The 26,418-nt window shown below is 41.7% G+C and overlaps 2 protein-coding genes and 1 long non-coding RNA gene across 3 annotated transcripts in view; all 3 read right to left on the bottom strand.

Annotated features, from left to right (window-relative positions):
* LOC135289365 (E3 ubiquitin-protein ligase KCMF1-like) overlaps window positions 1–6,687 on the bottom strand; it is a 43,703-nt gene extending 37,016 nt beyond the window's left edge. The window contains 2 exon segments of the mRNA XM_064402880.1: window positions 6,145–6,625; window positions 6,628–6,687. Of these exon segments, the coding sequence (XP_064258950.1) occupies window positions 6,145–6,625; window positions 6,628–6,687 (541 nt within the window).
* LOC135289370 (uncharacterized) lies at window positions 3,287–5,376 on the bottom strand. Its single transcript, XR_010352136.1, has 3 exons — window positions 5,094–5,376; window positions 4,284–4,704; window positions 3,287–3,594 (listed from the first exon to the last, which is right to left on the bottom strand). It is a non-coding gene; the product is annotated as an uncharacterized LOC135289370 (long non-coding RNA).
* A 10,869-nt stretch (window positions 6,688–17,556) lies between the features above and the next one.
* Window positions 17,557–26,345, bottom strand: FNTA (farnesyltransferase, CAAX box, subunit alpha). Its single transcript, XM_064402897.1, has 9 exons — window positions 26,164–26,345; window positions 25,343–25,428; window positions 24,703–24,817; window positions 23,771–23,875; window positions 22,987–23,113; window positions 22,503–22,651; window positions 20,430–20,492; window positions 19,759–19,930; window positions 17,557–18,266 (listed from the first exon to the last, which is right to left on the bottom strand). The coding sequence occupies exons 1-9, from the start codon at window positions 26,307–26,309 to the stop codon at window positions 18,135–18,137; spliced, it is 1,095 nt and encodes a 364-aa protein (XP_064258967.1). The 5' UTR covers window positions 26,310–26,345; the 3' UTR covers window positions 17,557–18,134.
* Between the last annotated feature and the right edge of the window lie 73 nt (window positions 26,346–26,418).

The following is a 26,418-nucleotide window of genomic DNA, read 5'->3' as shown; positions in this document are numbered from 1 at the left end:
GGTCAGAACCTATCAGATGTCATCTAACACAATTATATTCCTTTCTTAAAAAATACCACCTTACTCAATGTACTGGTGTATGATGTTCAGTAAACAAACAAGAGAGTCCCTGCTTGTTTTGTCCCTGGTCAGCCTGAGCCCTCAGTTATCACAGAGTTCAAAGAAATTTGCACTGACTATGAATTTTCTCACTGCCTTCTCTCTGCAAGCATTTTATCTACTGCGTTTCAGTGTAGCCCTAATAACTTGAATTAACTTTAACAACACTTCTAAGCAAGATCTCACTTCTCTTGAAATAGAGGGAAAACACAGCACATAAAGAATAAAACTCAAAGCCTGCTGAATTCAGTCACTCAATCTGAGACGCTAAAGGATGAACTTTTAAGAATTCTTGATTTCCTACAACTAAGTGTTTGTTCAAAGCTCACGGCTCAGTTAATACAGCTGCAGGTGTGAATGGTCAGATCCCAAAATCCCAAACCAGGTCTTCATAAGGAACAAACAGCTAACAGCTACCCATGAATTCTTGACAAAGTAACTTACCTAGCAGTTCACATGAACTGCAACAGAAGACAGGACAGCTGATCCAGCTTTCCACAACAAAGCTCCACTGTCAACACCCTGGCCATCCTTTCCTTCGCTAATATCTCTATCTGCTCCTTTGCTGTACACTCCCAAACACTGAGCAGTGTTCTAACATAGAGAACCATCCTGCACACCCTAAAGAATGCAGGGTGGTGTGGAGTAGATAATACGCAGCTGTGTACAAAATAAAGATATTCATATGAGGCTGAATTACTGCTGTCTCTGCAACCTGTCTCTGGTACATCCCAATTCCTGAGCAACATTCTTCAAATATACTGCTGTGTCCAGCAGCTTCCTGAAGGTATTAACACTCTATTAGTCACTGATTTGGTTTCATATTTAAGAATAATGGAGGCAACATAACAATAAAGATACAACAATGAACAGTGACACCAACAACTCTCCCTCAAATGTTAGTAGTAATATAAACATGCAGAAGTATTTGAAAGTATATTTCTTCTTTTTATTTAACATGTATGAATTTTATTTGTCTAGTACCACTCAAGCAATTTTCATGGCTCTATAAATTTCCCCTGAATTCCTTTGTGTTCAAATAAACATTTGGAAGAGAGCTTTTTCACTGTTTGTTTTCTCTCTTCACTCCCACCCAGTAACATTAAAAGTATCACAGTTCAGTTCCAGTTTTCCTGCTTAAGATCTAGGCTATCAGCCTTTCAACATCAGTAATTTATATCTGATCTTTTTCTCCCTTTTCACATGATGGTGTAATTATTTTTTATAAAGACCTGAGAGAAAAAGCTGTCTCCCTTTACAAACATTTTTGGAGGACCTTTTTCAGACTCTGCAGGAACAGCAGCAGTTTGGTTCACAGTTTCCCAAACCAGAGTTTTATTAAAACCTAGCTTCCATAAAGCCAGTCAGTATCTTACCCATTAAAATATGAATTCTGTTTCCAGCTCTTTTTATCATTAAAGGATGATTCACTTTCCTACTGAAATAAAACAAGTGTAATAAAAAAGCAAATTACTGTGTTCAAATATTTCCAATCACATTTGCAGCTGTTTACATTTAATGTTAACATTTTTTGTGCCTAAACAGTGGTCTTGCTAGTCAAATTGTCACACTAAGTCATTTTCAGCTACTGAACTACATCTGTAATTAGATGCATTAATATGCTACCATAGAGTAAAACTAAAAAGAGTACGAAACACTTTGCATATGCAGATAGAAAATGCTTTGGAAGACTCAAATATTAGTGCAAATTCAAGAAAAATCTCACTGTTTTATGTTATATGTACAGCTTAATCTGGACTTAGGTTCTACAAAAGAGATCTCAGTGGCAGCAACGTATGAAAGAATTTATGCTTATTCTGCATTGTGAAATACAGTAAACTCCTTGTTTGGAGAAGATGCAAGCAAAGTAAGCACTGGAAGGCAACAAGTTGCAACTGGTCTCAAAGAGACACATTTCATTACTACATGCCACACTTCATCAACACCGTATCTTGGGTACTTTGTACGAAAAAGATGTAGTCATGTTAAGTGAATTAGAAGTTTTACGCGGAAAAATATATTAATTCTGTATTTTGTGTGGCACCTTTCTAACTGACACCATATGAAGCATTAAGTTATGCATCAACTGGCTGAGCACTAGAGTTTGTAGTACCGTTCTGCAGCTCAAGTATGACACAGTTATTGCATCACTACAAAGGGCAGAAATTACTCTTACTATTATTGCTTTCAAAAAGTTTGTTTCAGATTAAGTTTTATGTTTTGTATTGTGACCTTACAGAAAACATCATCAATCAGACTCCCAATCCTTTCACTGTACAGCCAGAGGACTGGAGCTAACATTACCCTTATACTAATGCTTTTCAACTCTATATTCAACTCTAACTATGATTTCTTGAATTTCAAAGATGAAGTTACATACGTTTCTTTTAAAAAAATTACTTATTTACTTTTCCACTACAAATAAGCACTTGATTTCAGTATCTGTAAGCAGCACATTAATGTATACACACAAAGAAAAGGAGCACAGAAACACTAAAAGGATCTCAAAGCCAGAAGAGAAATTTGGAAAGGCCGTGTGGTCCTGACAATCACTATTGTCCCTTCCTACTGTGTTACCACCATCCATTCACAATTTACTTCACATGGGACTAGGATTACCTACAGAATCTTTACTGATTTTGTAAGAAATACTGACAAATGGGGACCTGCAAAAAAACCCAGAACCTGTGTTGCCGACAGCTCTTTGAAGCTTAAAGACTATCTCCTTTAGTGAGAACAAGCAGAAAAGATGGAACTGGGTCTGGGAGTGAGGCACAGAGCATGATAAATGGAGGACTAAGTGATGCAGGTGACATGGAACTGGGAGCCCTCTGGAGGTGCCAGCTGTAGGGAATTTGAACCCAGGCCAGTTAATGCTGTTGCGACCTAGTTCCACAAAACAAGTTGCAAAAATGGTCTTGTAATGATATTCCTGGAAGTCACAATTCTCAATTTTTCTGCTGTCCTGGGTGGCATCTACTGCCAAATAAGAGAATTATTGCCACATGTTCACAAAAAGACATCATATGTAATAAGCAAAATGTCTCCTCATAAACTTTTCACAGCGTAAAAAAAAATATAATAAAAGTACCTACCTGTTCCTTGCAGGCTGCCAAATATTACACCACCACATATTCCTCCACAGAGGGGCTAACCCAGAGAAACACAGCATATTGCTCCTATAAAGGGAACAACATGAATGCCAAGACCAGGGAATGACCTGGTCAAATGTTGCATTCTACAAAACCAAAGGCTAGCCTCTTAACAACAAATCACAAAACAAAAATGGTTTTGAAAAATTAGAAGACCCTAGCAATACCAAGAGACAAGCAGTTAACTCCTGACAGCATTACCAAGGACGTCTCTTGAACACTGAATAAACACATTAAAAAAGCAACACTAATTCAAATTCTAGTTGGTGTCCATTTTCCTGAATTTGGGAGAAACACGAGTCTGGACCTCATGTGTGAAAGGACAGCACAGTGAAAAGGCAGGCTGTGGTGAAACTTTTTGTGAAGGATAACAAAACCACACTTTAAAAAAAAAAAGCCAACTAACCAAAATACCCCAAAAAATTGTTTTGTACAGATTCTTACGCCAAAGAAGCAGTCAAGAAAGCCCAAAGGAAAGTAAATCTCCATCAGATGCTTTACAGCCTACTTCAAGTCCCAAGCCTAAGAATTCTAACTTGTCCAGCATTTACACATCCAGATACATATGTTTTCACCATAAAACTGGTACAGCATCTGAATTCTCTCAAGAAATATCAATAAATCTTGTTTGTAACTTTGTGTACAGACCATTTTAAAGGAAATACACAGAAAAAAATAACATAAACATGATTAAAGCTTGCTTTTTCCCATACTCTTCCAAGACAGCCATCTCCAAACTAGTCATACTGGATCAAAAATTGTTAGCTGTGAATAACCTTGCACAGTTCTGAAGCTTTCTTTTTGAGTATGTAATTTCTACAGATTTCCAGAGTGCTACCAAAATCAAGCCCCCAAACCTCTTCTCCATAAAGTTGGAAAGCCATCCTTCCCATACTGACATGTGTTATTCTATCCCTGTAACTATAGTTGCCTAGAAGAACTATAGTTACTGCCTGAAGTGTGAAGTAAGAGGAGAATCACTGGGAAATTAAGAGACAGATTAGCTTTAAAAAAAAAAAATCACAAGGATACAGTGGCAGATGTCATTTGTAATCTCACAGCGAGGATGTGTTCTCAGGAATGCATTGCTTGTTCACACACACACCTGAGAAGTTGAGGTCTGGGATCCAAAACTCTCATTCGCTTACCAATTAAGTAATTAATTACGCAATTATCTCTTTTTTTCTAACTAGGTGTGTCTAAATGAATCTGCTTTGCAAAAAGAAAGCCCAATTTCATACACAATCACTCCTTTTAAAAACACTAACAAATATCAAAGATAGGAAATGTAATTTTCCCTGCTACAAACATTTAACAACTGAAAGGAAAATTCATGCTATAGTCTCCATAAGGAACATAAAAGAAAACCTACTTTTAAATTATATTTTAACAAAAAGACAGGGCTGGAATGTCTTTTTAACACATATCACCGCTTCTTATAACAGTTTGTGCACTGAAAATCACAAAAGAACAACATATGATATCACTTATCACTGTGATAAACCTAGCATAATTTCAACCTGTTCAAGTTAGAAAAGCCTGTATTCCACTACTGTACCTTAAAGAGAGTATTATGGATACATGCATAACAGCAGATACTTGCAGACTGCATAATCCCACTACACCACCACTAATAGCAAGTTTGTGATCAATGATCATTTCATTTCAGTTAAAAACTGCCATCTTTAACCATAAAAAAATCCATCTCCACCCTCCCGGGAAACCATGAAGGCAGGGGGAGGAAGGGGAGAAAAAGCAGCAGTCTTACTAAGCTTTAAGAAGTAAACAAAAAAAGTTAGTGGGTCCCAGGAGGACAATTCTTTGATAGAGATGCACACTTACTTGCACAAACAAGAAGTCTTCAAAATACTGTGACACACACCAAAAACCATGCCTAAATCACACTGCCTAAAATCAAGCTACTAACTAGAAGCCAGCACTGTAAGCCACAAATATCGAATTCTCCTATAAGGTTTCTGTCAAAATGTTTTAAGATTAGATGAAACAGAGAAATGGTAAATTAGATAAGGGAAAATGAAGACAACACTGAATTATGTTCCTAACATGGCAGAAAGTTATCTTTTCAGATGGCAAACCCTGGTTTTATAAAATACTAGTTCAAACACTTTACTCTCTGGTAAACAAGCACGGAAAAGCCGAGCAACTTTCTCTCCTGGCTTCACACTCCCATTTTCTTCCTGAAGATATTGCTTTCTTAGCTTCCATCTCTTCCTCCGCCCTGCTCCTTCTGACTAACTACCCACCGAACTCCTGCACGGCTGTAAACACAACGGGACCAGATGCAAGCAGCACACAGAGAACACGTTTCTCCGGCGGCCTCAAAACATGCCACTACACACCAGCACCGGCCTCCTCGGCCGCAAGGCAAAAGCGAGGGAAAACGGGCAGATCCCGGGGCCGCCAGAACACAAGCCACCCCTCGTCAGGGCCAGGCACACTTCTGCCCCGGGCCCCGCTTCCCCGGCACCCGGGGGGGCCCTGGAGTGCGGAGCCCGGCGGGACCCGCCGCGGCGGCGGCCGACACGTCGGCAGGGCCGCCCCGCGCCACCGCCCACCCACGGCGGCCGGGCCCGCCGCACCTCGCTCCGCCCGTCCTTCGGGCGGAGGAGCGGGGCGGCTCGGCCCCCCCCCGCCGGCCGTACCTGCGGCCCCGGCCCCGCCCGGCGGAGGCCGCGCGGCGAACGGGCCGTACCGGCCTCCCCCGCTATGACACTGCAGAGCGCGGCCCGCCCGCCCGGGCCTCTCCTTCCTTCCGCCGCCGGGCCCCGGGCCCCGCTCCCGGCGGCGCCATGATGATGATCGGCCCCGAAGGCCGCCGGGCCGGGCCCCACCGCCGCCGCCGGGAGCGGCCTGGGCGCCCCGCGCCGCTCACCTTCATGTCGGGACATCCTAGTCCAGAGACGGCGGCCCAGGCCCGTCCCGGGGCTCCCGCAGGCAGCTCGGGCGCCGCTGCGGCCTCGCCCCCCGCCGCCGCCCCGGTGCGAGAGGAGAGGGGCCGGGGCTGGGCCGGGAAGGGGGCGAAAACACAAGAGGCGGCGAGGAGCCGGCCTCCCTCCTCCTCCTTCTCCTCCTCCTCCTGCCTCCTCGCTCGCCCTGCGGGGGGCGGATCCGGCGGCAACGGCTTCCCGGGCGCCGTGACACGGTGACTCCGGGCCCCGCCGGCCGCTGGCGCCGCCTCCCGCGCCGCCCCGCCCCTGCCGCACCAGCGACGGCGGCGGCCGTGCTGGAGCCTGCCCGGCCCCTGCCCCTTCCCCTTCCTCCTCCCGCCCCGGCCGCGCTGCTGGAGGAAGAGGAAGCTCCCCGGCAGGGCGGCGGCCCTCCCGCGCGGGCTGCCGGGCCAGGGCGGGCTCCGCCCGGGCAAGGAAGAGGTCGAGGTAACGGAACCCGGCACCGGCCTGACCCGAAGGACACGCATTAATCAGCTTTTTTTTTTTTTTTTTTTTTTTTTTTAATGTAAAAGGAGCGGAGAAAGAGCGGCAGAGAACAGCATGCCCTGAGCCGGCGTTCCGTCACTGATCGCGTTACTCATTCTGCCAGATGTGGGGAGCTGCGACTCCAGGCACAGGGCTGGAATCTTTCCTTCGTGGGTTGTTTTTTTGTTGTTGTTTGTTGTTGTGTTTTGGGTTTTGGTTTTTTTTTTTTTGTTTGGTTTTTGTTTGGGTTTTTTTTTTTTAGTTTTTTTTTGTTTTTGTTTTTTTGTTGTTTTTTTTTAAATTCCGGGTTCCGCCTTTGTCAGGCCTGCAGAGGACTGCCAGAAGCGTCCTTCAGTTAAACTCCAGCTGTGTAAAGAGCATGCCCACGGTGTGCCGTGTGTTGTCCCACTCACAAAATCACAGAATAGCTTGACTTGGAAGGGACTCACAAGGATCGTGAAGTCAAACTCCTGGCCCTGCATAGGACCAGCCCCGTAAATGACACCATGTGCTTGAGAGCGTTTTCCAATGATTCTTGAACTCTCTTGGACTTGATATTGTGATTACTTCCCTGGAGAGCCCGTTCCAGTGCCCAACCACCCTCTGCGTTAAGAGCCTCTTTTTAATGTCCAGCCTGAACCTCCCCTGGCAAAACTTCCTGCTGTGCCTTCGGCTCTTGTCACTCCTGTCAGTGTCTGCCCCTCCTCTTCCCCTTAGGAGGAAGTTGTAGACTGCAATGAGGTCTCCCCTCAGTCTCATCCAGGCTGAACAGATCAAGGGACCTCCGCCACTTCTCATATGGCTTTCCCTCAAGGCCCTGTATTCCAGACAAGTGTCTTGGTCTGTCCACACCATGAGGATTTTCATCCTGTTGGCTTCCTGCCGCTTCATGGAAGCAGGCCTGTCTTGAAACGAGTGAAAGACCTGCAACAGGGCCGTGTTCCTTCCCTGGTTCAGATGCACAGGGCACATATTTAATGCATTTTGTTTTTGCCTTTCTTACTGTGATTTCCTGGCCTTTCCCCAGACTCCATCCATGATAATAGCACCATCTTTTTCACCTTCTCCCACCTGCTTTTGTTTTCTCTAAGTTTTCCATCTACTGTGCTCATGGCATTCCTTCATCTTTTCCCTTTGCCAATCCCACACCTCTGTCTTCTCCACTGTCTTACACCACAGCTCCCATATGTCTGCCTCAGCCCCACAATTCTTAAGTATTTATGTTCGTGAAATATCTTCTCAGTCTGTTTCAAAGGCCATGAGGGTCCACGCCAGTGCAGCTTAAGTATCAAGGTGCTTGGAAAGGCAGGAGTGAACCAGGTGTTGAAAGGAGGAAGTGCAGCCTCATTCCTGGCACCACCTCACTCCCATTGCAGTTACTCCCATGCCAGTTGCATTATACAGCCTCTGCTTGACACCTTACATGCATGTGCATTCTTTGTTCCTGGTACAAAGGTGCTCCTGGTTTCTGAGCACCTGGCTCATTTCCAGCTTTCCTTTAGCTACATGTAGTTTCATAAACAGTGCCTACTGAGAAGATAGCTTGGATCTAAAAGTCTAAAATTCCAGTGGGTTGTGGGCATTTTCAGTGGTAGCAAGCAATACCTGTGAGTTTGATAAGCTATAGGGGAAAATGGAGATAATTTTGAGGACCATTTTGATGAGAGCCAATGACTTCACTGCTTATGAAAGCAGGTGGACAGTCAATTACCATGCAGAAAGGTTGCAAGAAGTACACCACAAATGACAAGAACCTGAAGAGCAGCTTGCAGCTGTCATAATATTCACTACCAAACTATGAAAGCATGTCTCGGGAGTGTTTGTCACCAGTCTAGTTCTGGTCACAAAGCTGTACCTATCCTGCCAGCATTTCACAGCAACAGTGCACAGACTGGAGCAGTAAGATGTGTTTTTCTACTTTATTTTGTCACCAACAATTTTAAATGCAAATGGAAATTGTTTCACCCAGATGCAAATTACAGACCACCAGTTGCTCCCTTTCAATCCCTAGAAGAACAGGCTAGTTTGCAAACTAGTAACTTGGCTGGCTAGAGATACTTAATTTCTGTGAGAGACTGTGGCTTCTCCTGAAGATAACTTTCCTCTCTCTGAGCACTACAATGCTGTATTGCCTGTGCTAGGTTTTATCCTGTTACACAAGAGTGACCTCCTGCAGGAGCTTCTCCCCATGCATCTGATAAAATACAGACTGCATGCCAGGTATTTCAGCGGGACTTAGAAGATTCTGTGCTTAATCTTGGAAGTCCTTGATCTAATTGTCTTGTTTCTCCACACTTCAGTTAAAAATCAGTTCAATAAACTTTCCTCTATTAAGTGTTTCTCAGATGGATATCCCTTGAGTGCACATGGTGCCTCTTCTGTGGCGTATTCCCATCTTCGTAGACTTGAAGTCCAAAATTAAAACTGTAATCTTGTTATTATTTCCTGTTTTCTTGCCTTAAGGCCTGTATCTATACCCAAAGACACAATATAGATAAAAGCCTTGGTGCTTTGGAATATGTCTGCACATGCAGCATTTTATGCAGCACCTGCATTATATCCTTCAGTGGGAATTTTGCTGATTGTCTCTTCTGTAAATATAGCAAATACTGCAAATATAAGATGACTAGGCTCTCAGTGATTAAGATGTGGCAACTCTGTCTGTATGTGCAAAGAAGTACATAACAGAATTTGACTGTCCTTTACAAGGTCATGGCCACCAGTAGAAAATATTATTTTCCTACCATTATTGTGAATAATTAACAACATATACTGTCCTGGTGTGAACAACACTGTTTCTCAAACCCACATGTTATTCCACAGGCAGAATGAGAAGGAAATATTTTAGTTAGGTTTATAAAGTTTCAGTGTGGATGAATCTTTCTGCCTCTAAGGAATGAGCCTGCTATAATTGGGTTTCTTGCTCTTTCTCTCTCATACATCAGAAGAATTCATAGGTGATAGTTCCTTTAAAGCCACGAGGAAAAAATGCAATATTAGTATCTTCCCAATGGATAAAAGCAAGCTGAGAAATAAAAATGTTCTTACCCAAAGTCATTCAAGGTCAGAGCCAGACAAGGGATTAGAGACCCAGTTCTCACAGCTAATTAGGCCATTGGATAAACCACAGTGGTAAACGGAAAAATTGATGAATTTTCCAAACATATAATAATATTTTGATAAAATTTATGTCTGAAAGTCATACAATCCTCTGAAATAGGGGAAGAAATGGTTGTGCAGTCTCATGCATTTCCTTTCTCTGCCATTGTGAAAAGGGGTGTCTGGAACAGACAGGGGAAGTTGGACCACTGAACAGTGGTCACTGAACTTTGAATTGAACAGTAACATCCTAGAGCAGAACTCTTGAGTGTTAAAACTGTTACATTAGGAGACAGTTAATTGCCATTAATGTCTTCAGAATTATTCACTCTTTTGTAAACTACTGAAAGCCTGCTGAGACTGTGTTTTTAACTTGTTTCAGTGCTATTTCTAACAGGATTCATCCATTTCAGTAACACTTTACTGTGCTTGAATATGTCATTATGAAGGCTGGGCAACCCACTGCCACAGTAGCTCCTTGCAGGTTTGGTGGTTCAGGCTCACACTTGGAACTAAAACACTGGAATGGTACAAAACTCACATATATCGGTTGCTTGCTCATCCATAGACACATATGGAATTGTGATACATACATACTCAAATATCAAATTTGTACACTGGTACACATCAGGGTCTTCCACTACACTTTATTTTCTGCTGGTTTTCTGCCTCCTTTTTCTCAGTAGTGGTTCAACATGGTACAGAGTTGCTTACTAGCTGTGTTCAGCATATGTAAATAAAGCTTTTAAGAGAAATACAGTCTTGCTGCTTTCTAATTTATGAGGAAAGCCCAAAATAACTTAACTTCTTACTTTCTGTTTTACTTTCTGTGCCAAGAATGCCTGGTTTGCCACGATAATGGTCCAGAAAATACAAGGACCTTGAGATTCCTATGGTTGGATTCTAGGTAGGAAATGGTATTCTACATAAATAGTTCTTATGAACTAAATAAATTCTTTCATGTTCTCAGGCCTGCTTATGGTGTCTCACAATCCACCTTTTAAGTGTCCAAAGCACTGGAATTGCACAACTGGAATGGTAGGAATCAGGAACACCAGATGGCTTTGCTTAGTGAGTCCCATTTGGAGATTTTGCAATACAAGCATCTCACTGGACAAGAGTGGACTTGAATTTCTAGCAGATTTTTTCCCTCACATGGAAACTATAGTTGGCCTTAGAGCTATACTGTGCTAAGCACAGCCAAATATACTATAAAATGCTCATTATCAGTTTAAACTTTTATTAAAGGTATATGAAAGAAAAGGCAAAAAATCGTCATGGCATGAGTGGTATCCTCATATGCACCTGCACATACTCTGAAATCACTGCCTCTCTCAAGACCTCTATAACAGATTTTGCATGATCCCAGAATTCTTTTTTGAGTTGGACAGGTGGCATTAAGAGATTAAGCTCATGGGTACTTGTACGCAGCTAGACACAATGTGTGCAAGCACCACATAGAATTATAATATAGTGCTGCTCTTTTTCTTCTATCAGCAAGTGTATCTGGACTTCAGCAAAATGAGGAATTGCCTTGTTTATGTCTTCCATTTTGGAGTCTGCATTCAGAGATTACCCCAGATCAGTCCTTCACTACCAAGCTTTCATCTTGGCAGTCAGTTTTTGATGCTGTTTAAGATTCCAGATGTTGATATAATGATTAAAGTGCCCCAGCTAACTCCTTCTCTTTGACTTTTCTGACCAAACCTTTATGAAGAATTTGAGTCAAAACAAACACTGAAAATTCATCAAATCATTCTGTCCTCTTACAAAAATACCCCAAACTGACCACATACTCTTGTAATTGCATTGCTCCAGTAGGCACACTGTTCTTACAGGACCTAAAGTCACACCAGGAAATAGAAATGACTTTTAAAAATTCTCCAGATTCCCACTCTAGAAGAGGACAAACAAAAATTAATTTATCCTTTCTTGAAATTACTTTTGCTGCTGCTTTGGAGGTTAGCGCTGAACAAAACAATAATCGTCTACTTGATAACCACAAATGTTGCCATTTTGACTCCATTTGTGTGAATGAATGAGAAACACAGTGTCCCAAGCACAGTTCCCACAAGGAGGAGATATCAGGGATGTATCCTGTGTACTTACAAAGCCTGTTTTCTGGGAACAGGAGGAAGCAATAAAAAAATTATCTGCTCATCACCATGAAAACTCCTCTGCTGCCCAGATGTGTTTTTTGCACATATTTCTCAGAGAAATGCTGCAGTACTGGTTCAATCTATGACCTAAATTTTCATTACCCTCTGTTTTTCTTCAGCCCTTTTCTTCCTATCCCCTCCCTCTTTCAAACCAACACCTGCACTTATTCATAAGGAACTCCCTTATTCAAAGGGGATTCAAATAATTGAGTGATTCTTTTTGACCTTTTTGAGTGCAGATCTGTGTCTATTTTTATACGCACTGGATACTGACATACAGGAGACAAGCTACTCTTTGCAAAACTTGGTGGTTAATCTTTGGACCTGTACACCTCTGTTTCAATACAATTCAAGATTAGTACCTTATGCCTAGACTTTGCAACTCACTTGCTGGAATCATATGATGTGTGAGATGCTTTGATGAGGTGATACAATGCCAGTTTTCAAAACTGGCCTCAGACTTGAGGAGGCCTTCATGGCTGGCTCCTTTTCCATGAGGACCCTTGTGAGGAAAGGGGCACTCTAGAACTCACTGCAAAATCTCATCAGCTCCAGGACTATCCAGGTTAAGTGCAGCATGGCAATGCCTGGGGAAGCATTTGTCTGCACTGCTTGTGCCTGCTTTGCAGACACAGTGCTGAGGAACAGAAAGCAGGTTGAAACTCCCACAGTGTCAAAGAGACTACAAGCACTTGTTGGAATAAGGGGCATCTCTGTACTATAAAGTGACAGCTGATAGCTGGCATTGTGGGATACAAAATCCAAGTTTATGTGGGTTTTGTCTTGGCCATAGCTGCTAAGTAGCAATCCTGCAGTAAAACAGCTTATATCTCATAATTCTTCTTCTCTCCCTAGAAATTTTAGCCTGCATGGCTCAGACAAGCATGTATCTGGGAGTGCACTGGCACTTAAAAAAAGAAATTAGAAACTCAATACAGTTAAAGGAGGTAAAAGACTGCTCTTACTTGAAATGCACAAAATTGCTGTGTGTGCCAGGTGGCTCTGTCTGGTTCTGCAGCGGGCACCTGTACTGAAATAATTTGCTGTAATATTCTTAGCTGTTGTTAGAGATACATGACTAGTGATTTTCACTTGCTCTTTTCCAGTCATCCCTCATTTTCCAGTTCTTCCTGCAAGAAACTGGAGAAAATTTGAGTTCCAAATGCAACTTATCTATGTTTGGGGCACCACTGAATGACAAACAGATCTCATCAGCTTTTGGGGTTTTATCCAGACATGATCTTGCCTAAGGCATATCTCCTCACATATTTTCCTCTGAATGTCAGAAGCCAAGCAGTTTTCTATTCTCACTTTACAAGTTTTAAATTTTTCAGTTAAGGAATAATTTGAAAATTGATAATTTGAAAATATGTTTCTAAAACAAGGTGTTTCTGGTTTTCAGCTGCCCATGTAAATACTCAACACTCTCTCCCTTTTATTGTAGCCTTCAGCTCAGTGCAGGATCTTTGCAGGTTAGACCTCAAACAAATTAGCAAGATGATTGGTAGTATCACTCAACTGACATCAGAATGCTGGAACGGTGCTCAGGAACCCTCCACACCTGCTCTGTAGGTACCTGAAAACAGTCATTTGGACTCATTTTGCAGCAGCTAAACTGTTAGTGCATATGCTATTGTATACAGGGATATTGTGCTCTCACTGCCATTTAGTAAAACTGGGAATAAAACTCATATTCATTGTGTGTCTGCAAGCTAGAACAGGGGCAGATGTGTGCAAGCACCTGGCAAGAAAAGAAGGTTATCTACCTGCCACCTTCTTATCCTGGCAAGCAGGCTTTGGCAGAAGAGGGAGCACCTAGAATGTACATCAAGGATACACAGTTCTATTTTTTTCCCTTTTCCTCCTTCTGAAGCTTCTTTGTAGCAGCACAAGCACTTAGCTGGTTTTGGATCTGTTGGAGAGATGACTTGGACAGCAGTGAGGGCACATCGGAAAACTAAAGAAGTAAATAATGAAATAGACCCACCTAAAGGAACACAAACCCAAAAGAATGAGAAGACCAAACACAACAAGATGTATTCTGCAGTTGTAAGATCACTGCTCATGAGCAGTACTGTGATGGCAGCATTACACCCGTCACCCAACAGTTTCAGGTGTGGACAGAAGTACCAGAGCTAGCATAATGCCTGTGGGAGGGGGTAATGGCAGCATGTCCTGGGAGCTCAGTGCATACACACAGAACAAGCAGCTGCACCTCAGTCACTCTGAGTGCGCAAGCTGGCTTGGCAGAAGTGACACAGGGCATCTCTTCATTCACTTAAAATCTCTGCACTGTGGTGACAATCCATAAGACTCAGTTTTGACAAACCAGTGCATGAGAAGGAGAAGTCTGTCTTTGACCTTCTTTAGGCAAAGTTTTCAGTCCTGCTTACCAGAAAGCAAGGAAACTGCTTTCAGATCTGCAACAGCATGTTAGGCTTCCTCAGTTTGGCCTAAGTCCTCCCCTGAGTTCCAAGAAGCAGGAGCAGGTCATCTTGTCCTTCAATCTATATTCCCATAAACAACCTGCAATGGCCAGCATTTCATTAGAGGGACCAGAGAAATTTATCATAACAAGGCTAGCTCTAGGGGATCAAAACTTTCCAGCTTGTGAAGGCATATGAGTGTAGCACTCTGATTGGAGGCGTGTCTCCAAAAGATGCAAACGGGCCACAAACCCCAAGTTCTGAGCAGAGTGGTTTAGTCACGCATTATTTTTAGAACACCAGGACTAATCAGAGTCCAAATCTGTACAAGGTGTCCAGTGTCAGAGGAAACATCATTTCTGTTAACGAGACATTGCTCTCCAATTAACAGCAACATGAAGATGACCATTTAGCCCCTCCCAGAATACTTATGTGGCGCTATGTATTGAATTACCAAGCAGCTGCTCTTCCGTGTTTAATTAGCAGGTGTGAAAGTAGTGATGTTGCACGGAGGAGGTGGTGACGCCGCTTTTCCTGCACATCCGCGGCGCCGATGGGCTTGGGGGTGCGTGTCACAGTGTCATCTAGCGGCCGGTGTCCACCTTCTCTGCAGGGCGACGGGTACAGCAACTATTCTGATCCCGCAAGGCTGAAATCCTTCATTAGGATTCATTAGGCATATGATGTAGGCATCAAAGGCACCCTGAGGTGGAGTTTTTAGCTAAATTTGGCAAAGCTTCTGGTAGCTCATCATGGCACATAGAGAAACCTAAATAAGTGTGTGCAGCCTCAGTTTTGGGTGTCCTATCTCTCTGTAAGTCCCTCATCACCATGGCACTGCATGAATAGCACTTCGATGAAAGTGTTTCACGTAGAGGGAGTGATTAGAAACCTCTCTGCTTCTTTATTGGAGAATATTGCCACTACAGAAGGTCCAGCTGAACAGCACACTCCTAATCTGCCTCAGCACAACCAGACAGCATCTGATAGAAGCATATTGTGCTAGCAGTGCTAGATTAAGAAGGACTTGTACACTTTTATCACCTGGTTTGCAAAGACAAAAAGGTGGAAGTCAGTAACGGCTTATTAAGACAGGGCTACACCAAGGCAAGAGTATCAGCTTCTGATGAAAGCAAGCATAGGATATGATTTCACACTTTACTAACGCTCCATACTCCACTGAATGTTCCAGTTACACTGATTTACAAGGGAGAGTTGTATGAGTAGTTTTCCATTTAGGCACAGCTCTTCAATAATAAAATTGTACACAAGAGTCACATCATTACACACAATAATAACAACAGTAAATTTTCTTGTACAGATGAACCTATTGGGACAAATAACTGCAATGTTTGCCCAGATCAAAGGCAGTCAGTACCAATGCCTACAGGTTAAAATAGTCTCTAACTTCCTACTCTAAGACCCTTCTCTCTATAGGTCATACATTTTGTCAAGCTCCTTCTTCCACCAGAAACATTTTGTCTCAGATGCATTAAAATTTAAGGTTTGGTGCCTTCACTTGCAGCCATCATTTTTCCAGCTCTGACAGCTCAGCATTTTTGTGTGTGGTTGACCAGCAGAAAACTGAGGTGCCTTTGCAAGAAAATTTCAAGTTTTTGTGTAATCCAAGTGACAGTAAATATAAACATTTGAAAGAAGGAACACTTCTGTTTCAACAGAATGACTTTTTTTGATTCCTGTTGTTTAAGCAGAACTTCAGAGTCCAGCACATTTTTTTCTTAGGATTTACATTATTTGTTTGGTTACATGTTTGTTCTATATAAGGTATTTTTTCCATTAAAAATATGTATTTAATTATTTATTAGTAAATGGAGCTCAGAAGCAGTATTATCTTTCCATGTACCACTATGTTTGCATAACCAATATAAAACCCTAACAACTCTGTTAGAATCTTATTCATTACTTATAGACATAATTTTCAAGAATGAGAAGGCCATAGGTTGAGCATATGCCCAGAAAGGTTTTGTTGAGGAATCCTACCTATTCTTGCCACTAGGAACTCTATATGGCTAAATCTAAGCTCTTGTCTCAACCCACAAGTGACTGAGATCACATCCTGAAATACACCGTCCCTGTGGACACTCTTTATCAATCTTACCTTGTTATGACTTACTGCTGCAATTTATGCTAGTGTCTATAAAGAATACACTGCTTTATTCCAGGTGTCCTCTGAATTTTGTGAAAGATACAGGAAAGTATTAACACCATATGCAGAGGAAAAATTCTTTTTCCTCTTCATTGATGATATTTATTTAAACGATTGTATTTGACCATTTCATCTTTTCTAAGCTTTCTTGACTCATTGTGGCAAACACATTACTTTGTCCCAAAGACCTTGAACACCCTGGCTGTTCAGTACTCCATATTTAGTACAGTTTCAATTAGGAGCAACTCATAGGGGTAGAAACACACTTTTTGCTTTGTACTGAAGTTTCAAATACAGTAAAAAACCCCAAACATGTTTAAAAAAAAAAAGAAAAGAAAGAAAAAAAAGAAGCCCCAGGTTAACCAATCTCCAAAAATTTGAAGTCCATGACTGTTTTGCATGTTCATTTGTCACTTCAAAAGTTTTCTCTACTGCTGAAAAAGCAGCAAGACCACTACAAAATTACATAGCTTTTGTACATCAATTCCACTCCCTGTGAGTTGTTTTGAATTTCAAGAGTGCATTAAATTAAAGAATTTCAAGTTTTAAAAATAATATCCACTATTTTTTAATCACAGTTAACACCTTTTAATGTTTAGTGTCTAAAAGACTGCATATTATGGAATAAATACCAGCATTTGTTTGTTCCCTTTATGATAATTTCCAATAAAGTATTTCATATCAGACAAACACTCCATAAGAACACAGTTTACAATAACCATTTGCTGAAAACAGGGTAGATGCATTTTTCTGGTGCAGGTATACACACTCCTGCCCCCACCAGGATCCCCCTAGGATCCTCTAATCATTTTTCTATCTGTGCAGGGAGGAATTCAGGGCTCCACTGAATATTTCAGGTGTACTGAAAGTTTCTGGGATAAGAATACTCCAGTACAAAAGACATCGCAATGCAACAGAATCCAATACTTATACAAGGGGATATTTTACCTCTATTAACATCTGAAAAAAACAAACTATGCATTTACAAGGACCAAAAGAAACACATTAAAAAATCAGACAAATGCTCTAAGTTATTTTTATTACAAAATTACACTTGGTGTTAGTTGCATACAACAGCATAGGCTGACAGTGTTACACAGCTGATCCCACATAAGGCAACAGCTGCACTGCCTATGTGCACTAACCAGGTTACTCATATATCCCCTATAATTAAGTTACCTGCAGTCACTACTGCAGCAAACTTGTGAGACAGTGTTAGGAACTGCAAGTCGGTAAGCCACGACATGAGACATGCTTTTAGTGCTTCACAGAGTTGTAGAGTAACTTATATTGGAAAAAACCTCTAAGAACAAGGCCAACCATTAACTGAGCACTGTCAATGTAGTTGGTTCATATTTATGTATTTTTAGTTAGGAACTAAAACCTTTACCTGGTACATTTCAATAATTAAGCCTTAATACATTTCTTGACTGCAGCTAGAGCCATCAACAGTAGCAGCAGCAACTCAGGACTATACAGCAGTCTGCATTCCTCTTCCATTGCAATACCTACAAATGGACTTTGAACTTGTTGATGACCCTACTTAGTACAGCTTTAGAACAGTTTGAGAGCTTAACACTGTTTTCTTCCGTCTTCAGTTACTGCTCTTTCTCCGTCATTGTGCTGCTCTGTTCAGTGCCTGAACTGTGCCTGCTCTTAAGGGACCTTCCAATGTATCTCCAGTACTCTTTTCGGATGGTGTCCTTTTCTTTAGCCAGAATTTCACACAACTATGAAAGAAAAACAAGAGACTGGAGTATTAAACCAAAAAGCTTACAGAATTGGTAATTATAAAATGCATACAACATGTCTTTCAGATAGTGTTAGAAATATGTTCCTCTGCAACATTTGTTTTATTAATGGGATTTGTAACTGTTTAATGACATCAAACTGATGACAACCCCAGTTGGTAGCCAACCAATCTGACACTGCACAAAAATCCTTCCAGGTCCATTTCAGTTGTAGGAGTTCCCTTTGACTCGTTTCCATGCCTACCACTCATCATCCATGCTAGCCCAATGCACCCTGTAGTAGAGCACACTATACTTCCTGAGAATCCCAAATGTACTTTAGTCATCCAACAGGCCATAGACCACTTAATTCTAAACACTGAAAGATCATCCTGCTCTTGAATCTTCAGTACTCTTGATGCACTGACAGGAGATCTTCTATTTCTGTGTTTTTCCTCAGCATACTGTCCCAAAAAGGTTCTCCATGAAAGTCAGTAACATTCTCTCATGCAACATTAAGAGTTGGTGCAGATACTTCTACATGTTTGGATTTTTAAAAAAAATTTTATCTGGGTAAGCAGCACAGTAGAAGTCAATACTACTTACAGGAGAAGCTGTGTAAATTTTACACACGTCTGAACACTACAAATATTTTAGTAAATTCCTTTTTATTATGCAGATGACATTGCCTTACTCAGTGAAATGGAGTTAAGAAATTAAGAGCTTTGATGTCTAAATAGAGAAGTCAAAATCAATGAAATAGTATAAAAGGGCCAATTGCACTTGTTTACAATCTGGTCCTGGAACACAACAAAGGAAAAATGCTGAGAAAGAAAAATGTTGGAACACAGAGGCTCCAGGCGAAACTGCAGATCTAATAACATCGAGTTCCAGTCAGTCCCACAGTGAATGGAAAGCGTTCTCGTAAAAACTGCACTACAAACTGCACCAAGGAGCAGCCAAGTATGAAGCTCTGGGAGATACACAACAATGGCAGAAATAATTAGCGCTGTGTAGGAAATGGTGCCTGACATTTCTTACTGATTACAGTGCCTGCCGGCCACAAGCTAATTCTTCGAAATCAGCTTTCTTAGAAAGAGCTAAGAAGGGCCAAGGGAGCTCAGCTGAGGTTGTTTGGACATGGATATTCTGAGATAAATTCACTAACCTACAGAGAAGAGAGTGAGTTAATGCTACAAAGTAAACATTGAAAAATCCTCAGTTGTTCAAATATCTTCCTTCTCCTGCAGGTAGTATTACACACCTTCCTTCACCACCACATGAAGAAAATTTAAGAGTAATTTCATAACTGGCTAGTCATTATTTATATTTAAATTCGTAAGATCCTTGTGATTGTCTGGCTTTTGTGTTAAACTCTTCACAGACCTCTTGTGATTAACAACTAACCTGTCCTATTTATGAAAATCAGTCTCATTTGTCAAGCTATAAAACCAGACAGAATAGGCAGCATCCCTGAGAAGAAAAACCATACCTCCAATGCCTTGTTCAGTGTTTCTTCCTTGTTATCGCATTGGTTTTCTAGCATATCTTCATATATGTCCACAAGAAAGGCAATCAGATAGGGTGAACTGTGACTGGGCTGTAAATTCAACAGTTCCTCCAGCAGATTTGGATATTTAGAAAGACCACGATCCTGTAGAATCCTAGAAGAAAGGTTAATAGGCTTGACACACAACAATGGGAAATCTGGTGTAAATAATTGCATTTTTGTTATGATTCCTTTACATGGAGATTAGGCTTGAAATCAGGCTGCAAATACAAGTAAGTCAGAAAGCTGCATGCACCACTAGTATAGCCTCATGTTGTAGTAAGCTGGTATAGTTTTTGATCAGCTGTACAGGAATTTGACTGAAAGAATGATAGTTATTTCCTATTTATGCTTTTCAACACAGTAACATTACAGGTCAAGTTTTTAAAAGCATGAGAAGTACCTGTAGTCCTCCCACAAAAACTACAGGGCCAGAAGCTTAGTGAAAAGTTGCAGAGAAATTAGGTTTGAATATAATAACCCTTTGTGACAGTATTTTCCTGCCTGCTTAAGCACACTACATGAGAACAAAAAGCAAAAAGTTCTTTTCAATTAAGAAGTAGGCATCAGATACCTTTCACAGATTCTTTGCCTCATGGAGAAATACACCTTACCCTTTTAAGTAGTTCCAAGCACTCTCATTATGTGGCACTGCTGTGATCATCTCAAGAGTGTACCTGCAAGAAGAAGGTAATAGGTCATGAATGCAACCGATAACAATGCAGTTAGAAATTACCTGAATGTGCTCAGAAGCTTCCAAATTCTATCTCTCTAGCCTATACTTCACTCTTTTTGCAGATCATCTCACCTGGGCAGATCAAAAATGGCTCACAATATAATCATCAGGAGTCTCTAAGAGGCAGACACTATGTTTTAAGTGTTCAACTTGCTGAAATTTATAAAATAATGTATCAGTTCTCAAAATTACTAGCAAAAACACTGAGAAAACAACATAATACACTCTCCTGGTATGCTAAAGGAATAACTTGTATCTTGATGCTCAGAAATGGCAAGGGGCTGAAAATGGCCAGAGTAACTGAGCTCTGTTAATATGATTGCAAGTGGTATGCTCTGTACCTATTTGCAGAACTTTTTCATCAGGCTGCACTCAGGCAAACCCACAGAAAGACAGAGCTTGAGCTTTCAGCTCACACAGCCTTCTGCAGCATTTCTGTGAAAGCAGCAGTGAGACAATTGCTGTAAAAGCAAAGCAACAGAAGGCATCTCCAATACAGCCACAAACCTACATTTAATCTACACAAAGCATATTCATCTTCTGGCTTTTCCCAGCATAACCGGGCATTCTGATGATTTTCAGAAGCTGCAGATACAGGAGTATCTGATGTAACAGGAGTACTAAAAAAAATACCCACAACTGTAATTGTTTTTGAACATTCTGCAGTCACTTTGATAAAGAACGAGTTTATAACCCAACCAGCAGTTCTATAATGACATATGGGAAGTCTTAATTTCAGCCAGTCTGGTTCTTAAGATGGTTATCTTGAGAAGATCAGGAGAGGATGTCCACTCTAAACTCTGGAGATAAAAAGTTGAAGATATCCAACTAATGGAAATGGTTCAGATTCACTGATCTACAGGAAGGTTATAAACTGGAAGAGAAGTAAAACTTCTAGAAGATTGCAAAGTCAGTCATGGAAGATGGTGAGGGCTGGGATCCTCTATGAATAATGTACCAAAGGATTCAGATTCAATCTTTCTTCTGAAAAATAACTCTATGAAAAATCACAGTACCTTAATTACTTCTTCACTTTTGACAAATATCTTCTCATAACCATCAACTCTAATCAGCAGTCAGAGATGTGAAAACTGTATGAAGAGGCTTCTCTTACCACCACGTCAAATATGTCAAGGAGCCCAGTTTGTCTTCAGTTACAAACATGCAACTAGAAACAGTGAGCACAAAACTCTTTTTCCTGGAAACGAGCCATCTCACACAGGCAGTTTTCTTTGTGCCAACCACATACTCCTGAAAGCTTTCTTTTACCAGCTGCATCAAATTCCTCACAAAAGGTAACTGCTCTTCCTACAATCCATGCCACTGTATTGGGTTTGCATGGCCTGTTTTTTGGTACTGGGGCCAAGGGCTACACGGGTGGCTTCTATGAGAAGCTGCCAGAAGCTTCTTCCATGTCCATCAAAGCCAATCCCTGGTGGCTCCAAGGATGGATGTGCCATTGGCCAAGGCTGGGCCTATTAGAAAGCACGGTAACGCCTCTGTGGTAACATATTTAAGAGAAAAAACAAAGGTGGCTGCACAGTTTTATTTGCTGCAGACAGTAGGGTCAGGGAAGAAAGAAAAGGGTAGAGTTGGTCCAGGCACCAGAGCTGAAGAGTGCCTCTTTGCAAACTTTCTAGGAGTAGAATACTAATGAACAGTACAGCAGTGTCACAGATCTTCTGCAGCTTGTCCAAATAGAACTAGTTCACCATAAACCCCAAAGTTTTGTTTGCACAATAAACAGCAGATCAGGAAAACCGATTCATGATAGTAGCTTGCCCAGGGAAAGCAGAGCTTGCTTCAGTCTGACACTTTATCTGCTAACCATGAGTGTTAGTCCCCGAAGTGAATAAAAATCAGGAAACAAAGTCCATGGGGACTGTGAAAGTATTCCTTTGCTTTCATGTAATGGAGACTGTTTAATATGAGCCTGAATAGCACTACTAACCGGACTTCTCTGTCTAGGACTGCTGGGTCATCATAGCCAGTGGTGTTGAAAATGACAAAGTGCCGTTGGTTCCAAACAGAGTTGTTTCTCACATCTTCTCTCAGAAGCTGGTCTACGTAGTCCAGTTCATTGTCCCATAATTTGAACTCCTACAGAAAGGGAAGGAAGAGAGAGTATCACAATCAAAAGTTTTTCTTTTTTAAAATACATTGTTGTTCTTAAGTTGCCTGAACATCAGATACAGCCCTTTTTTTAGGAAATCAACAGAAAGTTTAAAAAAAGTAAGGGTGAACTAGGAACATGCTACATTACTCAGTGGTACACAATGGTATTAGCTCATAATTAAATTCACACACACAACAGGCAGTAGACAACAATCCAATTCTTTGAACTCATTTCCTAAAAGGCAAGTTTATAGCTAACCTCTGCCACACATTTAAAATGCAGTTTATTTAAAGAATCAAGAGTTCTGTGGATACAATACCTGAATAACCCACTGTCTGTGTTGCCAGGCATGGTAATTTTTGGCATCTTGGTTAAGAATGTCAGCTATGAACTCAAGCTCTCGGGATGGATCCTGCAGCCACTCAACCAGCACCCGTCTGTGATGCCTAATGACGAGAGGAGTGAAGTCTAAATTTTTTTGGCGAGTGTGTGTTCTATATAATAGCAGCTTATAGCAAATGTACCATTTAGGGGAAAAAAAAACCCACTAGTTAAATACTTCAAATTAAGCATACCAGAATATTTCACTTGGCTCTGAGAAATAACAGATGCATATTTATATGATAAAAAATTCAAACCACATATACACAATGGCCAATCATCTTATTTTAGACAAGTAATGTTCATCTGAAGCAACATAGTTTCATACTCATGGTCAAAGTCATCAGCAGAGTAAAGTTTTCTAGTACTACATAATTTCTCCACTTTTTCCATTGATTTTGGAAAAAACCCAACAACAGGCAGGCAAACTCCGGAACACAATAAAACAAAAAAATACTAATTTCTATGTATGTTCTCAGTTGCCTTTTCACAAGTCTTTTATTTTTTTTAACCTGTCAGACTTATTTTGGCAGTCTAAAAATTGAAATTAACAAGAAAACAACACCTGCTTAGCATGTCATAATTGTATGCTTAGAACACATATCTGAAAGGAGCTCTGACATGATGCAACTCCATTTAACTCCTCCACAACAAGTGGACAATTTGCAAAGCAAACACTATCTGCAAAAATATTAAGAACAGAAAAGAAAGCATGATTTTACCAGACTTGGTAGTTCTTTGGCTGATCTTCAATGATAGCTGTAATGTACTTAAGTTCCTCATGGAGATCCTTTCCCAAAGACTGCAGGAGGACTCTCCGGAAATGCCTGTATAAAAGTCAAGCATTTGAACATTGCAAAAGGATTTTCCTAAAATTCACAGAGAAGAACATGGAATCACCTTTGTTCACAGTTCTTGTAAATGACATTGAGCTAAAAACAGTGCAAAAAGCTAAAACTAATGCAAAATCCTTAACCACATATCTAGTTCTGTTAAATTACTGAACAGCAGAGAACTAGAATGAGTCGATGCAACAGTACATTATCTAAGATGTTCAAATTAACCTGTACCCGTGATAGTTTTCTGTCACAGAAACTATGACTTCTGAGCTTGAAACAATGTAAACTTTCTGATTTTATGGAAATTAGCAGAATGAAGAAGTACAAGGAGTACTTGTCAGCTTGTGAGTAAAAGGCTCTAATCTGAATATCAGAAATTCACTGTTTATTTATTACCTAACTTGACAGATCTTTTAAAATGCACAAAGTATTAGTAGTTTATTGTTAGTAGTAAATACATGAATTATTTTCCATCATGTTTTTATGCTTCTTCTCAAAGTCACGTGAGAGCATCTTCAGCATTGTGCCATGGACACATTATCAGGTAACTAATCTAATTTTAAACAGCAAAGTCCTTTTTGTGGCTAACCCTGACCCTGACTGATAATACCCTTAGAGCCAAATGAATGAATGAAAAACACTGATTTAAAATGAGGCATGGGAAATACTGAACAAAGGCTTTCTTTGGAAGCTCACTGGAAAGCTACTCTTCTGCTCTGTGCAAATTCATGCCCTAATTCAACAAACAAAACATTAAAGACTTAAAAGGTAGGCAGACAAATGACCATAGAAATAATATCAAGATTACTACATACCATACTGTGTAGTTTGCAGCATTTAACTCAATGGCATCTGCTGTTAACTTGAAAGCTCTTTCACTTCTCTCGTCCCGCTGCAGAACAGCCCGGAAGTAATCATAGACATCTCGGACTGAACAGAGAATAGCACCTCAGCCAACGGCCTGAACAGGGGCAAGGTTCACAATCCTTTGGAATTGCTTCCTATTTTCTGTGCTCTAAATACACCCCTGTAAAACTAATCATACCTGTTGATAGGAAAGCATTTTCCACTGAGACCTGTGCAGGATGTCAGCACACCACAAAGCTGCACAAGTATGTTAGAAACACACCATCAGAATAACAGTCATAAAGGATCTGTGCTGCTTACTCACACTACTTCACCAGCTGCAAGAACTTCATGTTTTGTTTCCACTTGTGGGCTGGAAATGCCTTGAGACACGAACCACACTCCCTGCCAATAGGATTCTAAAGGAGACTCTTGGCTATTAACATCTCAGGAGAAGATTCAGCTTCCAAGATGCTTGGTGAAAACACCACACACAAGCACCGTAACACAATGAACTAATTTCTTCACAGTATCACTCTAGAAAATGTTATCCAAAACATGAAGTCTTGTTTCAACAATGGTTAAAGGCAGAATATATTTAAGACTTACATTTTTCACTGTAGATGATCTGAACAACAGGATTTGGCCCATCATTTTGAGGAACAGGTTCAATATCAGCCCATTCCTTCCTGTCCCTGTAAATACATGTTTTTGTGTTTTCAATGCTTCTAAAAAGCACAAAATGCTACTCAAACCACGACACACACAAATCCACTAACACATCCTTGCTCTGAACAGTCCCGACTATTTTAGCTACATTATTGTCTGCAACACAGACCAGCATATAAATACATAAAGGTGTCCCCAGCATAAGAAGGACATGGAAGTGTTGGAGCACAGCAGGGCCACAATGCTGAAAAGAGGACTGGACCACCCTTACAAAGACAAACAGAAAAAGTTGGGGCCGAGAAGAGAGGAGAGGAGAGGAGAGGAGAGGAGAGGAGAGGAGAGGAGAGGAGAGGAGAGGAGAGGAGAGGCGAGGAGAGGGCCGTGTGAAGACCTCAGAGCAGCCTTCCAGTATCTAACGGGGACCTACAGAGAAGCTGGAGAGGGATTTTCCGTCAGAAACTCTCATGATGGGACAAGGAGTAATGGGTACAAACTGAGAGAGGGAAAATTCAGGTTAGACATTGGGAAGAAATTCTTTGACTGTAAGGTGGCGAGACACCGGACCAGGCTGCCCAGAGAAGCTGTGTATGCACCCGCTCTGGCAGTGTTGAAAGCCATGCTGGATAAAGCCTTGAGCAACCCGATCTAGTTAAAGGCGTCCCTGCTCCTCCCAGAAGCTCCCCACTCCTCCGGCCCCAGCTCCGTGCCGTGCCGTGCCGCGACGCGAGGGTTCGGTCCGGCCAGGCCCCGCGCCGCCGTACCTGTACAGCACGTAGCCGGCATCTTCCCCGTCCTCCTCCTCCTCCAGCAGCTGCCCGAAGCCGCCCTCCGGCTCGCTGCTGCCGCCTTCCACGTCCCCCTCCGGTGGCAGCTCCGCCGCCGCCGCTGCCCTCCCGTCCGCCGCCATTGCTCCGCCGCCGCTTCCGGGCCGCGGCTGCACCACCAAGGCGGGGGCGGAGCGGCGGCGCGGCTCCACAGCGCCGCCTCTGGCGCGGAGGGACAGCGCCTGCCTGCCT

The sequence above is a fragment of the Passer domesticus genome, chromosome Z (assembly GCF_036417665.1).
Source record: "Passer domesticus isolate bPasDom1 chromosome Z, bPasDom1.hap1, whole genome shotgun sequence".
NCBI lineage: Eukaryota > Metazoa > Chordata > Aves > Passeriformes > Passeridae > Passer > Passer domesticus.
Note: the sequence above shows the minus strand (reverse complement) of the source record. Positions and strands in the feature narration are given on the sequence as shown.

Excerpts from the sequence above, each read along its gene's own strand:
- FNTA (XM_064402897.1), bottom strand. The coding sequence starts at position 26,309 with ATGGCGGCGGACGGGAGGGCAGCGGCGGCGGCGGAGCTGCCACCGGAG. Across the intron at positions 23,114-23,770 it reads CCAAAGAACTACCAAGTCTG|GCATCACAGACGGGTGCTGG; the intron begins GTAAAATCATGC and ends TCTCGTCATTAG. Across the intron at positions 22,652-22,986 it reads ACAGACAGTGGGTTATTCAG|GAGTTCAAATTATGGGACAA; the intron begins GTATTGTATCCA and ends CCCTTTCTGTAG.